A 16,716-nucleotide genomic window follows, 5' to 3' on the forward strand; every position below is an offset into this window, starting at 1 on the left:
TATTTGCAATATATATATATATATATATATATATATATATATATATATATATATATATATATATATATATATATATATATATATATATATGTAATTAGGATTGAACAGGCTTAGGACTAGTGTTTTTGCCTTAACTTCTGTTCCTTGTTTGCTTGTGGGCTTAGAGGGGAATTACTTGTCCGACTGCCTTTTTAATCTTAATCATATACGTCATATATACATGAGTATAAAACTTAGCTTTAACCTCTTTGTTACATGCTGAGCAAAGACGTATTTTCATAATTATATCAGTACACCCAGAACGTACATATAAACTATAATATGTATAGTTTATGAACCATACATACTACTCTACTACTTCTTGGAACTATACAAGAACATACATGATAAATTATAATATGTATAATTTATGGAACACACACACTATTTTACTAAGTTTCAAGAGTAAAATACATAAATAATTATTTATGTATAATTATTTTACACTACGAGTACACTACAAGAAGGGAACACTTACAATTATAACAACAAGAGGTAATTTACATACTATAAGTAAACAAGTTAATACATGATTATGAGCCAGTATTTCATTTTACCCATTAGGGTATGCGTTAAAGTCCCAATTATAACCAGAGGCTCCTGGAGGGAGAGCGTGAATTTGTGTATAGATCTATACGGGACTGACAATCACGCACCTAAACTATTAGCTATAGTGAGGCCGACATGCCTAAGGTGACAAATGTCATAACATTCCGACGCCAAAAGAACCTCGCGCAGGCCACTAGTCACTTTAGCACAGTTATAACCTCACTTACGATAAGTATTAATTAAGCATTTTGTTTACGAGACAAAAACATCATGAAAAGTTTTATTTTTATAATAGAACTACATTACAATACATTACTTTACAGTACAACTAGTGGATTCTAGGCTCATACATACCAAAGGGTTTGCATGCGAATACAATACACTATTATCCCAATACAGTTTACTATTTCAGATTACAGTAACTAACATACATTTTGGTCTTAAGTCCTAAGACTACAGTTCTTTTACAAAAAGAAAATATTGGATTTTCTGGAGGAACACACTAACATATTCAAAGAACAATGACAAGCTTTACATCATAAAAACATGCTTATGAACTGACCAACTTAAATGTTGATACACTTTCGTGTATTCTGAGGGAACCAGTAGATAGGTACACTATAGGTTTTTGAGATGACGAAGCATTCATGGTGTCACATATATAGTTTTTGCTATACATTATGATGTTATACAAACAATGTTGAAAACACAATGTAAATACTATATTATAAATACAATGGTTGTTGTTACTTTAATTAATTTTATTCAATTGTTGTGATATTGTGCATGACATCCTCCGCCCTTGAACGTTTCCGCCATTCCGGTTTGGGGGTGTGACAGATTGGTATTAGAGCATTGTTTATAGTGAACTAAGTATATGAAACCATGTATGATATACAACTATAAATACAATGGGGCTGAAGTGCTCTGACTAAAAGTATAGTTTGAAAATATAAGTATTTTATAAGAAGTATACGAACATGCATACATACTAGAGACATTATCACAGTAAGGACTACATAAAAGTACTTAGACGAGTTAGACACTATAGTTAAACCTGGATAGTTATATAATCATATCTGGGATAAATATCGCCTGATCAACTATATTTATTTGAGATACGACCAACATGTGTTTGGGAGTGACCATAGTGTTGCAGCAAGTCTAGAACTTACCAACTCTATATACCAGAAGAACTCTAGAACCAAACATAAATTTAAAATACTATAGGATTATTTTATTGCACTATAACACTAAAACAACAATATCTAGGCCTCGATAATTATATAAATTAATAGTCAGGAAGAGCCTTCATACCGGAATCAAACATGTGAAAGCAAAGGACCTTTGCTGGTAGATCTATAATTTCTAAGTGTATACGTAAGAATTATATATAATTAAGATTCTAGAGACATAGAATTTGTGATTTAGCTTTACTTCCTGTTCCTTTTTTGGTTGTGGACTTAGAGTAGGATTACTTATTCGAAGGTCTTTTTGGTCTTGTTTATATATAATTGCTGGAATAGTGTCTAAGACTGCAACTATATTAGGCAAGTATTTGATCCGGTTGTGCATGGTCCTTTTGGGTTGCCTTCACCATAGCAACTTGATAGGATGATTTATTATGAGAGAAGAAATATTATTAGTATATTATGAGAATAATATAAAGAGTAATAATATTATTATTTGATTAATATAAGTCATAAATTAATTAAGAATTAATTTGGTGACTTAAAGAGATTAATTGAATAAAGGGGCATAAATTGTCAATTGTATGATAGTTGTACTTTGGGCTGTAAATCCCTTATACATAATGGTGGACAGTTTTAAGGACTTTGGATAGGCCTTGAAAATCGTCCAAAGGCTTATCATAAAGGGGATTGGATTGCTTAGGGCCTAAGTTATCCAATTAGGGTTTAAGGGTGAAACCCTAGGAGCCTTACAAGTATAAATAGACCCCAAGTGTGAAGGGAAATCGGCACTTGTGCTTTAGAAAGAAACCCTGGCCGATTTTCACTTCCCTCTCCTCTCTCTCAAATCATCCTCTTGCTAATTGGTGTTTGTAAGCCATTAGAGGAGTGACAATTGTGACTCTAAAGCTCCAAGGACAAGAAGATCAAGCAAGTGATCAAGGTAAACTTCTAATTCTGATCTCATATTGTTATTATAGTCTATTAGCTATTAGAAGTCTTGGATTGAATGCATGTTTAATTCGAGAAACCTAGATCCAAGCATTAGGGTTTGCATGTTCACATAGGAATGTTCATATGGCTAAAACCCATCAATAATTTGTATACGATGTGTGAATTATAGGGGACCAAGTATGAGTCACACTATACAAATTCATTTCAAGTGTTACTATAAATTTCATGAATTGAAATTGTGATTGTTTACTTACATTAGTAGAATTCCACTGTAAATCGCTTAATAGAACATTATAACTGTCAATATAAGATATATGTTGTTGAATATCACCTGACTCATGACCACTATAGAGGACTTATCGTCATTTTCTCTTAAATCATTATTGAGAAAGTTGCCTCCGAAGAAGTCCAACAGGAACAAAAACAACCCTCCGAAGAATCCACTGCTGCCACCACCTCCACAGTATGACCCTTCTGTTGGTGATTTAATCACCAAATATATTTTAGTGTAGTGGATTTAACAAGTGTTTCAAGAATAGTGTTTTAGTTATAATACAAGTTAGGAGGTGTGGGAGTGCACACTTGTATTTACTGAACATTGTTAGAACAGTACAAGGACTAATTTGTCATTCTTTAAAGATGCAAATTCAAGGATTAATTCTTATTTTTTTCAAAGTTGAAAACTGTTCTCGTTTTATCCGTTGTGTGGATAAGTCCGGGAAACTGAGAACTTCGTTGAAACACAGAAAACAAATATGACGCTTTCTTCTTCATTCTCTCTCAAAATTGATTCTGTTTTTGTGCCTGAAATCAGAATCGTTTCTTCAGGAATTGTCCTAGTTTGGATTTCGTGATACCCAAGGCAATTAGGGTCGAAATATCAAACAAGGAAAGTGTATCACACGATTCCTGTTTGTGATCCAGATTTCCTATAACCCAATTTCGAAATTCCCCAACAATCTTGTTTGATATTTTCGTTTTCTGGAAAAGATGGCTGGCAATTCATTGAAAGACATGAATACTTCGTTTGGAAAATTGGAGAAATTTCAGGGCCAAGATTTCAGACATTGGCAAAAGAAGATGCACTTCTGGTTGACTACTTTGAAAGTTTTTTATGTTCTCTCTACTCCAAAACCAGAAGAGGTTGAAGATGCAAGTCTGGAACAAATAAGAAGGAGAAGCAAATGGGAGAATGACAACTACATCTTCCTTGGTCACATTCTTAATGGTATGTGTGATTCCCTCTTTGACACTCATCAAAACATTGAAACTGCAAGTGAATTATGGAACACACTTGAAGCAAAATATATTGCAGAAAATGCTTCAAGTAAAAAGTTCATTGTTTCTGATTTCAACAATTATAAAATGGTTGATTCTCGATCTGTAATGGAACAATATAATGAAATCCTACGAATTTATGGTCAATTCAAACAACACAACATGTCCATGGATGAATCCTTTGCTGTTTCTAGTGTGATTGATAAACTTCCACCCTCATGGAAGGATTTCAAACACCATCTGAAACATAGAAAGGAAGAAATAAGTTTGATTCAACTTGGGAGTCATTTGAAAATCGAAGAAGGACTTCGTGATCAAGAGAATGAAAAAGGAACTGGAAAGGGCAAATCTGATTTTGGACAGCCCCAAGTTCATATGGCTGAATGTGATAAAGAAGACAATTCTAATCACAAGGGCAAGAGTAAAAAACGTAAATATGAGGGTCACAACAAGAAGTCCAACAAAAAGTACAAGGATTCCAAGGATTCCAAGGAACTTGTGTGTTGGCGATGCCATCTGAAAGGGCATATGAAACGTGACTATCGAGTGAAACTTGGAAATAATGGTGCAAGTGGTAGTGGAAACGATGGTGCTGGTGGTGGCAGTGGATCTCATGATCAATCTGCAACCAAAGGTCAAATTTCTATTGATCTTGTAAGTTCAGTATTCAATGTTATGCTACTAACTCCAGAAGTTTCTTTTGTACAGGGGGTTGATACAGATTCATAGTGGCTTGATACCTGTTCTACACATCACGTGTGTAATGATGAACGGTGGTTCACGAAGTTGAACATAGTAAATAAAGGTTCTGTCTTACATATGGCGGATGAAGGATCAAAGCCAATTTTAGGATCTGGTGTTGTTAGTATTACGTTTACTTCTGGAAAAACAATTAATTTGTTTGATGTATTGTATGTTCCAAAGGTTCGAAAGAACCTTGTGTCTAGTGGTTTGTTGAATTGTATGGGTTATAAACAAGTGATCGAGTCGAACAAGTATGTGTTGTCTAAATGTGGAATATTTGTGGGATTTGGTTATTATTGTGATCGTGTTTTTAAGTTAAATGTTATAAGTTGTTTTGCATCACATGTCAAATCTACTTGTATGACTTCTGCATCTAATCTTGATAACTCTATGTTATGGCATAATAGATTAGGACATGTTCATATTAAAAGAATGATTGAAATGTCAAAATCCGGATTGATTCCAGCTTTTGACATTAATTCTGAAAAATGCAAAACTTGTATGTTAACTAAAATCATGAAACAACCGTTTCCAAATGTTAATAGAAAATCCAAATTGTTGAAATTGATTCATAGTGATCTATGTGATTTCCATGCTACACCTTCCTTGGGAAATAAAGAGTACATTGTTACCTTTATTGATGATTCAAGTCGGTTTTCTTATGTATACTTGTTACATTCCAAAAATGAAGCTTTGGAAAAGTTTAAAGTATATAAAACCGAAGTCGAATTACAGTTGGGTATTTCTATAAAATGTCTTCGGACAGATAGGGGAGGAGAGTACATGGATTCTGAATACTTTCAATCGGTTGGAATTATTCATGAAACCACAGCTCCTTACAATCCACAGCAAAATGGTGTTGCTGAACGAAAAAATCGAATTTTAAAAGAAATGGTAAATTCGATGCTTTCTTTTTCGGGTTTAAGTGAAGGCTTTTGGGGTGAAGCTATGCTCACAGCCAATTATGTGCTAAACCGGGTTCCTAATAAATGGAACAAAGTTACTCCTTATGAACTTTGGCACAAGAAAACACCAAATTTGAATTATTTTCGGATTTGGGGATGTCGAGCAGTTGTGAAATTACCCGAACCTAAAAAGAAAAATTTAGGTGAAAGAGGAATTGACTGCATATTTATTGGATATCTAGAACATTCCAAAGCTTATAGGTTTTATGTTATAGAACCTAATGAGGCATATTCCATTCATACCATTATAGAGTCGCGGGATGCGATCTTTGATGAGCTGCGGTATTCTTCAATTCAAAGACCGAAATATCTGATTTCAAGCTCAAGTGAGGTGCCTAAATCAGATGCTAAGGAAGTTGTTTCAATTCCAGAAACACAACAACTTCGTAAAAGCAAACGAGGTCGAGTCGCGAAAAATTTTGGCGATGAATTTCAACTATTTTTAGTTGAAGGTTCGAGGGATAAAGTAAAGAAACAATATTCATATTCCTCTCATCTTGAGACTGATCCAAAGACTTTTAAGGAAGCTATGGAGTCTCGAGATGTTGCGTTTTGGAAAGAAGCGGTTGATGAAGAGATGTCATCCATTATGGAGAATAATGTTTGGGTGTTATCTGATTTACCTCGTGGTTCTAAACCTTTAGGATGTAAATGGATTTCTAAGAAGAAAATGAAGGTAGATGGAATCATTGATAAATTCAAGGCTCGTCTGGTCATACAAGGTTTTAGACAAAAAGCCAGTATCGATTATTTTGATACGTATGCACCGGTAGCACGGATTTCTACTATTAGATTATTGCTTGCTTTGGCAGCTATTCACAATCTAGTGATACATCAAATGGATGTTAAAATAGCCTTTTTAAATGGTGATCTTGATGAGGAAGTTTATATGAAACAACCAGAAGGTTTTGTTCTGCCTGGAAATGAGAAAAAAGTGTGTAGACTTGTAAAATCATTGTATGGACTTAAACAAGCTCCAAAACAATGGCATTTGAAGTTTGATGAAATTATTTTGTCTAATGGTTTTTCTTTAAACCAATCTGATAAATGTGTTTACAGCCGTTTTGATTCATCTGGATCTGGTGTGATCATTTGCTTGTAGATGATATGTTGATTTTTGGCACTGATCAGAATCAAGTTAATGCAACAAAGAATTTATTGTCTTCAAAATTTTCTATGAAGGATATGGGGGAGGCGGATGTAATCCTTGGAATAAGGATTAAACGGATGAACAAGGGACTTGCTATTACACAGTCACATTACATTGAGAAAATTCTCAAACGGTTCAATTACAGTGATTGTACACCTGTTAGCACCCCTATGGATTCAAGCATGAAGTTGATGCCTAATAGAGGTAGATCAGTTTCTCAACTGGAGTACTCGCAAGCTATTGGTTCTTTGATGTATGCTATGACTAGCACTCATCCTGATATAGCTTTCGCAGTGGGAAGATTGAGTAGATTTACTCATAATCCTAGTACTCAACATTGGCAAGCGGTTCATCGTGTTTTTAAATATTTGAAAGGAACCAAGGATTATTGTTTGTGTTATTCAGGATTTCCTTCAGTATTAGAAGGATATTCTGATGCGAGTTGGATATCCAATAGAGAAGATCATTCTTCTACAACTGGTTGGGTATTTTTGCTTGGTGGAGGTGCTATCTCATGGGCATCTAAGAAGCAATCTTGCATAACTAGTTCAACTATGGAATCAGAGTTTATTGCTTTGGCTGCTGCAAGTAAGGAATCAGAATGGTTAAAGAATTTGATTTATGAGATTCCATTATGGAGGAAACCGATTTCACCATTATCTATTCGCTGTGATAGTGTTTCTACTATGAGTAAAGCTTATAGTCAAGTTTATAATGGTAAATCGAGGCATATTGATGTTAGACATGGGATGATTAGAAATCTAATCATGGATGGTGTGATTTCGATTGAGTTTTTAAAATCACAACAAAATTTGGCAGACCATCTCACTAAGAGTTTGGCGCGAGACTTAGTGCACAAGTTTGTTATAGGGATGGGCTTAAAGTCCTTATAAATTCTTATGAATGAGACACCCAATTCCCCTTTAATACAATGTTAGAGGTTGAATTCAATGAGGAAAGCTTATTTATATGAATTGGAACACACATTATAACTATCCCAAGGTACGTGTGTTTGAACCTGTAAAGACCAGGATGTAATCCTTGGAATAAGGATTAAACGGATGAACAAGGGACTTGCTATTACACAGTCACATTACATTGAGAAAATTCTCAAACGGTTCAATTACAGTGATTGTACACCTGTTAGCACCCCTATGGATTCAAGCATGAAGTTGATGCCTAATAGAGGTAGATCAGTTTCTCAACTGGAGTACTCGCAAGCTATTGGTTCTTTGATGTATGCTATGACTAGCACTCATCCTGATATAGCTTTCGCAGTGGGAAGATTGAGTAGATTTACTCATAATCCTAGTACTCAACATTGGCAAGCGGTTCATCGTGTTTTTAAATATTTGAAAGGAACCAAGGATTATTGTTTGTGTTATTCAGGATTTCCTTCAGTATTAGAAGGATATTCTGATGCGAGTTGGATATCCAATAGAGAAGATCATTCTTCTACAACTGGTTGGGTATTTTTGCTTGGTGGAGGTGCTATCTCATGGGCATCTAAGAAGCAATCTTGCATAACTAGTTCAACTATGGAATCAGAGTTTATTGCTTTGGCTGCTGCAAGTAAGGAATCAGAATGGTTAAAGAATTTGATTTATGAGATTCCATTATGGAGGAAACCGATTTCACCATTATCTATTCGCTGTGATAGTGTTTCTACTATGAGTAAAGCTTATAGTCAAGTTTATAATGGTAAATCGAGGCATATTGATGTTAGACATGGGATGATTAGAAATCTAATCATGGATGGTGTGATTTCGATTGAGTTTTTAAAATCACAACAAAATTTGGCAGACCATCTCACTAAGAGTTTGGCGCGAGACTTAGTGCACAAGTTTGTTATAGGGATGGGCTTAAAGTCCTTATAAATTCTTATGAATGAGACACCCAATTCCCCTTTAATACAATGTTAGAGGTTGAATTCAATGAGGAAAGCTTATTTATATGAATTGGAACACACATTATAACTATCCCAAGGTACGTGTGTTTGAACCTGTAAAGACCAGGATGAATTTGATTTCTTAATGATTCTTTTGATAAAATGTATACATGTACATGAATAAAAGAATCACCTATATGATCGTGAACTGTAGCCGCATTTCAAAGAGCTTGGGGCTTGGCTTTTATACGATCAAGAATGGATTGGGACACACGGCTTTATAATTAGTGTCAAGTTATTTTGTTGAGATGATTGTAAAACTAATGTGTATATTATCTTCAGATATTCAAAAGAGTTGATGGGTTCAATATTTAAGATACCTTGATTTCTCGAATGTTTGAAATGTGTAATATACTAACATGACAATTGAATCGTATCGATATTTTCATTTATGCACTAGTTTCGTTTTCTTTTTGTTTTAAGGTTGTTAATTCAAGGTTACACTAAAATAGGGGAGGATTGTTGGTGATTTAATCACCAAATATATTTTAGTGTAATGGACTTAACAAGTGTTTCAAGAATAGTGTTTTAGTTATAATACAAGTTAGGAGGTGTGGGAGTGAACACTTGTATTTACTGAACATTGTTAGAACAGTACGAGGACTAATTTGTCATTCTTTAAAGATGCAAATTCAAGGATTAATTCGTATTTTTTTCAAAGTTGAAAACTGTTCTCGTTTTATCTGTTGTGTGGATAAGTCTGGGAAACTGAGAACTTCGTTGAAACACAGAAAACAAATAGGACACTTTCTTCTTCATTCTCTCTCAAAATTGATTATGTTTTTGTGCCTGAAATCAGAATCGTTTCTTCAGGAATTATCCTAGTTTGGATTTCGTGATACCCAAGGCAATTAGGGTCGAAATATCAAACAAGGAAAGTGTATCACACGATTCCTGTTTGTGATCCAGATTTCCTATAACCCAATTTCGAAATTCCCCAACACCTTCTATATTTCAAGCAATAGTAACAACCACCATGGCAGCCTCCATGACGCAAATTAACGCAAGTGGCGCTAGTGGGGCGGGTAGTGGTGCCAACCCTTCTAACCACGAAGATAGTCATAGGCACCCAAGGGAGTGTTCCTATAAAGACTTCACGAACTCCAAACCCAGATCTTTGATGGCACCCAAGGGAGTGTTCCTATAAAGACTTCATGAACTCCAAACCAAGATCTTTCACGAACTCCAAACCAAGGGAGAAGACCGAATCAGTAATTGAAATTTGTGCGTGCCCCAAAACTAGCAAGGTGAAATTTGCAGAATGCACTTTCATAGATAGAGCCTTCTCTTGGTGAAACGACTATGTCAAGTCATTGACTCTCCCAATCGCCAATGCCATGAGCTGGGAAGACTAAAAGGAACTAATGCTAGCAGAATACTGCCTGAGGGGCGAGGTGCAAAAGCTAGAGCAAGAGCTCTGGGGTCTGACGATGAAGGAATCCGATATTGCTGGATACATTGCCAGATTTAGTGACCTGGCTACTCTGTGTCCTGGGATAGTCACCCCGGAAAGCAAGAAAGTAGAAAGATACATATGGGGGCTCTCTCGTCAAATCCAAGGAACATAATACCTGCAAATCCACTTACTTCCGATAGTGCTAAGCGTCTGGTACAAACACTTGTGGAACATGGAGTTCACCAAGGATTTATGACAGTTATCCCTGAGTAACCCAAAGAAAGTGGTAATAAGAAGAAATTTTGGAACAAAAGAAAGGGACAATAGTTGCAGGAGTCCTCGAAGAAGCAACAAATTGTGGTAGTTCATGCTGCTACTGTTCCTGCTGTTGTTCTTGCTGCTCCAGCACCTCCTAGTCGATATGTTGGGAACCTACCAAAGGGAAACAAATACAATTTCCATCACCGTGGACCCTTCCAAAAGATGCATTACAATAACAATAATAGGAAGAGGCACACAACCCGTTTCTGTAAGGCACCGACACAACCAATCACCCAGGTCCCCGTCAGAGGAGTAAGCCAGGCATGTTATGGGTGTGGCGAAACAAGAAACTTCAAGAGATTGCTCGAAAGAAAAGAATGTCGGCAGTGTGGGAAGAGTGCTAGCTATTGGACAACAGGAAGCAATAGCAGATCCCACGGTGGTCATCGGTACATTTTTCACCTCGATAACTCTTATGCATGCATACTCTTTGATAGCGGTGTAGAGGGGAGTTTTGTGAGCCACTCAAACAAAAACCACAATCACTAAACGAAACTTTCACCGTTGAGATGGCCAACGGGAAAACCGAAAGCACTAATGACAGATACGTAGGTTGTACCCTCACTCTAAACGACTATTCTTTCCAAGTTGACCTTATGCCGGTCTCAGTAAAAAGCTTCAACATCATCGGCATGAATTGGTTAAGTCCTCGACATGCTGATATTCTATGTTATGAAAATGCGATTCACCTTACTCTACCAAGTAGTGAAACTCTCGTCATTTATGGCGACAAACCCGATACGAACCTTCACATCATCTCTTGCGTTAAAGCCTAAAAATATCTATGCAAGGAGTACCATGCATTCCTAGCTCACGTAGTGAACGAGAAACAAGAAGTAGAAGACCTCGAGAGCATTCCCGAAGTTTGTAATTTTCCTGATGTCTTTACCGAGGATCTCCCATGAGTTCCTCCTAAACGTCAAGTCGAGTTCCGAATTGACTTAATTCCCGGAGCTACCTCGATAGCCAAATCCCCATATAGTCTTGCACCACCAGAGATGCAGGAATTATCCAGCCAACTAAATGAACTGCTCAGTAAAGGATTCATTAGACCGATCTTCTCACCTGGCGAGCATCGGTCCTATTCGTGAAGAAGAATGATGGATTTTTCCGTATGTGCATAGAATACCGCGATCCAAAAAAGCTCACCATTAAGAACCGATACCCTTTACCACGAATAGACGATCTGTCCGACCAACTACAAGGAGCGAGCTACTTTTCGAAGATCGGCCTGAGATCGAGGTACCACCAACTACGATTCCAGGAGAATGATGTTCCCAAGATAGCATTCCGAGCTTATTATGGTCACTACGAGTTTGTAGTGATGCCCTTCGGTTTGAAAAATGTACCCGCAGTGTTCATGGAATTAATGAGTCGGGTGTGCCGCCCTTTCCTAGATAAATTCGTGATAGTATTTATAGACGATATACTTATCTACTCATGAAGCAAGGAAGAACATAGTCAACATCTGATACAAGTTCTAGAAACATTAAGGGTGGAGAAGCTATATGCGAAGTTCTCAAAGTGCGAATTTTGGATTAGGAAGGTAAACTTCCTCGGTCACGTGGTCAGCAAAGTGGGAATACACGTGGACCCCTCCAAAATTAAGGCAATCGAGAACTGGTCAGCACCAAGAATGCCAACAGAGATCCGTCAATTCTTAGGACTTGCTGGCTACTACTGCAGGTTCATACAAAACTTCTCCAGAATCGCTAAGCTACTTACCACCTTGAATCAGAAGGGTGTAACCTTTAGCTGGGGAGAGAAACAAGATATTGCATTCCAAACGCAAACGCAAGATCTTTGCAGTGCACCTATCTTGTCCTTTCCAGAAGGGACAAAAGATTTCGTAGTATACTGTGATGCGTCCAATCAACGGTGAGGATGTGTACTTATGCCACGAGGAAAGGTTATTGCCTGTGCCTTGAGATAGATAAAGATACACAAGGTTAACTACACCACTCATGACCTTGAGTTGGGAGCAGTAGTGTTTGCTTTGAAGATTTGGAGGCACTACCTTTACGGTACAAAGTGCACCATCTTTACCGGCCACAAAAGTCTTTAGCACAAACTCGATCAAAAGGAGCTTAACATGAGACATCGGCGATGGGTAGAACTACTTAATGACTAAGAATGTGAGATTCATTATCATCCCTGTAACAACCCAAAATTCAAGACCAAAAATTTCTTTTTAATAAAACATTACTTTAACCAAAGCCATCATTCCAAAACGTAATCTGAGTATAAGTTTTCAAAACACATGTTTATTATCAGAGTAAACATTCCCAGGCTGACTAATCTATGGTGTGTGCCATGCGATCACCCCGAGCTCCTCCCTCCGCTACCGGAAGTACCTGAAAATAGAACTGAAAACCGTAAGCACGAAGCTTAGTGAGTTCCCCACCTTACCACATACCATGCATAACCACATACTGCACATACTGGGCCACGCCCGCTATCCGGGGCCTCGCCCCCTACTTCGGGCCTCGTCCGCTACAACGACCCCGCCGCTCCAGGCCCCACCTGGCTTTGAGCCCCGCTCGGATACAGATCTGTTTCACTTAGGCCTCGCCTGTCATAGGGCCTCGCCCACTAACATATAATAGCACATAAACATATCACATAACATCACATAAGCTAACATATACTAACAGTTCTTGCTCTAAGGCCTCGCCTATCTCTGGGCCCCGCCCGTGTCCTGCTACTGATGAGTCATGGAACCTCATCCATACTCCTGCTCATAGTGAGATACGGGCCCAGCCCACCCTCACTCCTTTCCTAACTTGGGCCACGCCCCTGCTCTTCTGCTATTGAGATGTGGAACACCATCCACACTCTGCTATGGGTGAGATACGGGACCTCGCCCACACTCACCTCCCTACCAGGCACATACAAGTATCACACAGACAACAAGTATAAACTATCACATAAACCGCTCCTTCGGCACCCGCCCTCTATCATTGGACCTCGTCCGAATATCATACTAGCATATTGTGCCTAGGGCTAACCCCCGGGTCTTCTACTCATAACTACATGGGCCGGCATTGTGGCCGTAGACCCATTCATACAAAGGGAAACTCACCTGATACTACTGAACTGCTGCTGCTAACCCCTTTGACCGCTACCTGACCACTGACTCCGAACTGCTGCTCTGCTAGCTCCCCGAGCTACCAATATCAACATAACACTTAGTCTAACCGACCTTCAAAGGTCAACCAAGTCAACTCTGGTCAAAGTCAACGTTCTGGTCAAAGTCAACCTTCCAGGTCAACCCTACTCGTCGACTCACCCTACTGACTCGCCGAGTTCATAAGTCCAGAGTCCTTCCACTCGCGACTCTACTCGCCGAGTCAGCCCCTGACTCGCCGAGTCTACTGATTCCCGATTCCTGTCCTGTCCAACTCACTGAGTCCTGACTTGACTCGCTGACTCGAGACTTAACTTGAAGGGTTTGGCACCACGCGACCTGACTCGCCGAGTCTAAGAACAAACTCGCCGAGTACATGGCAATCTTCAACCAACTCGCCGAGTTGTTCATCCAACTCGCCGAGTTCATGCCTATCTTCATCCGACTCGACGAGCTGTTCATCCCACTCGTCGAGTTCCTCCTCATCTTCAAGCTACTCGCTGAGTCCACTCGAAGGACTCGCCGAGTCCAATAAGATCCACTTACATGCAGAGGACTTCCGAGTCATGCATGAACTCCAAACTGTAGATCTACCCTTCCCAAGCCTATTCCCCACGTAAAGTTGCAAACTTTACGTTTAGAGAGGGAGATCTAGGCAAAATACACCCATAGCTAGGGTTTAAGACCAAGAGGCTCCATAACCCACTCAATGACTGATACTTTGCGGGATTCTAAACCAAAACAAGCATGGATCTGAGGTAGCAACCTCAGATCTAGACTTCAAACTCGAGATTGATCTTAAACATGGCTTAAAGGCCCCAAAACTCATAACCAAAGAAGATTTAAAGGAGGGAAACAAATTGATACCTTCCAATGCTCTGAAATGCTCCCCAAACTTTAGATCCAAAGCCACTCCTTGATGCCTCAAAGATTCCCACTTCTTCTTCCTTTTCTAAATCACTCAAAAATGGCCAAAACCATAAGTCATCACAATGGAGGCTTAGGGTGCGGTGTTCTGGGTGTGAGAGGCAATAAAGGAGCCCTAGGAAGAAGATTGAGACGTTTAAATAGGCTCCAAGCCCCGGATTTAGGGTTTTCCTCGCACAGACCAGACTCGCCAAGTCCACTTGGCCGACTCGCCGAGTTGGTCACTTACTCCTCGACCCGGATCCCGCTCTGACTCGCCGAGTCTCTCCTAAATTTAGGGTTTCTTTTACTTTCTTGGCTTTCAAAATCTTGGGTGTTACAATCCCGGAAAAGCCAATGTAGTGGCAGATGCCCTATGTCGAAAGGAGTACTCAGGTCCTAGGGTGAAAGCACTGACCATGACCATCCATTCACATATGTCCATACAGATCAAAGAGGATCATATAGAAGCATTGAAGCTTAAAAATTTAGTGGGAGCAGCCTTAAGAGGAATGGAGAAGAACTTAGAGATCAAGGGTGACGATGTTTGTTATCTCATGGACCAGATCTGGACACCGAAGTTTGGTGGCTACAGAGACGTTGTCATGAATGAAGAACACAAGACTCGATACTCCGTTCATACAGGTTCAGAAAGATGTATCTGGGCCTCAAGAAACTTTATTGGTCGCTGAGCATGAAATTTGAGATTGCTACCTACATGGGCAAGTGCCTGACTTGCGCCAAAGTGAAGGTAGAATACCAGAAGCCCTCAGGTTTACTACAACAACTAGAGATTCTTGAGTGGAAGTGGGAAAAGATTATAATGGATTTCATAACCAAGTTGCCCAAGACCATGGGTAGTCATGACACCATTTGGGTAATCGTCGACAGATTAACCAGTTTCACACACTTCCTACCAATAAAGGAAACATATAAGATGGAGAAAACGACGAAAACTTACATAAAGGAGATAGTACGACTGCACGGTGTGCCAATATCTATTATTTATAATAGAGACAGTAGATTCACTTGAAGGTTCTGGCAGTCACTACAGAAATCTCTGGGAACTAGGTTGGATATGAGTAAGACCTACCACCCACAAACTGAAGGGCAGAATGAGAGAACTATTCAAACCTTGGAGGACATGCTGAGAGCTTGCATGATCGACTTTGGTAAGGCATGGGATACCCATTTGCCTCTAGTCGAGTTCTCATATAGCAATAGCTGTCACACCAGCATCAAGGTTTCCCCATTTGAAGCCCTCTATGGTCGTCAATGCAGATCCTGTGTTGTGCTGAGGTGGGTGACACTTAATGTAACACTGTAAATTTTCAAAAAAAAAAATTCATTTAAAATACATAATTCTCATAATGTGTTTCACAAAAAATTTCATTTATTAAGTTTACAATTTAAACTCCATAATTGTTTGGTTAAAATCCAGGATCCTCAAAATGTAACTCTTTCACTTGTGTGTACAATCAAGCCGGTGCCTTCCCACGATCCTGAGAACAACTTGAAACACACAACACGTAACACAGTAAGCACGAAGCTTAGTGAGTTCCCCAAAATACCACATACAACAATTTCGCCACTTGAGGCTATACTCTGTAACACCCTCCGATCTATGTGTCTCAATGGGACCCTCCAGTCCTGTAGCTCGTTGGACCCTCTGGTCCGGTCTAGGTTGTTGGACCCCCCGGTCTAGTCTGATTGAGAACCCTCAGGCCTCATAGTTCGTTGGACCCTACATATCACATAACATAACATACAACATATATCACACATAAAATGCATAACTCAACAAGCACATAAGACCCTCTGGTCACACATAATTACCACTGTAGGTAAAATATAGTGAGAGGACTCACCTGGCAAGTAGCAAGTAAATAATCTCGCACCTGAATCTCGAACTAGCCTCCGCCTAACACAAGGGATGAAGGTTTCTAATTAATACTCTTTTACGCGACCCTAATAATGAAGGCTATTCTTTCTCCCTCTAACTCTTGAATTGGGTAAAAGACCATTTTACCCCTCTATGGTCTCCATTACTCATTTTGACCAAACCCCAGAGTCAACAGAAGTCAAACTTGAGTCAATAGTCCATGTTTGACCCGACTCGTCGAGTCCCCTCGTTTCCTCATAAGTCTCA

General features: G+C 38.9%; 1 protein-coding gene across 1 annotated transcript; it reads left to right on the forward strand.

Annotated features, from left to right (window-relative positions):
• The first annotated feature begins 3,722 nt into the window (after nt 1-3,722).
• Nucleotides 3,723-4,739, forward strand: LOC128127374 (uncharacterized). The gene has a single exon (XM_052765853.1). The coding sequence runs from the start codon at nt 3,723-3,725 to the stop codon at nt 4,737-4,739; it is 1,017 nt and encodes a 338-aa protein (XP_052621813.1).
• The last annotated feature ends 11,977 nt before the right edge of the window (nt 4,740-16,716 follow it).

The sequence above is a fragment of the Lactuca sativa genome, chromosome 7 (genome assembly GCF_002870075.4).
Source record: "Lactuca sativa cultivar Salinas chromosome 7, Lsat_Salinas_v11, whole genome shotgun sequence".
Classification (NCBI taxonomy): Eukaryota; Viridiplantae; Streptophyta; class Magnoliopsida; order Asterales; family Asteraceae; genus Lactuca; species Lactuca sativa.

What these genes read in the sequence shown, in the direction of transcription:
- LOC128127374 (XM_052765853.1), top strand. Translation starts at nt 3,723, where the DNA reads ATGGCTGGCAATTCATTGAAAGACATGAATACTTCGTTTGGAAAATTG.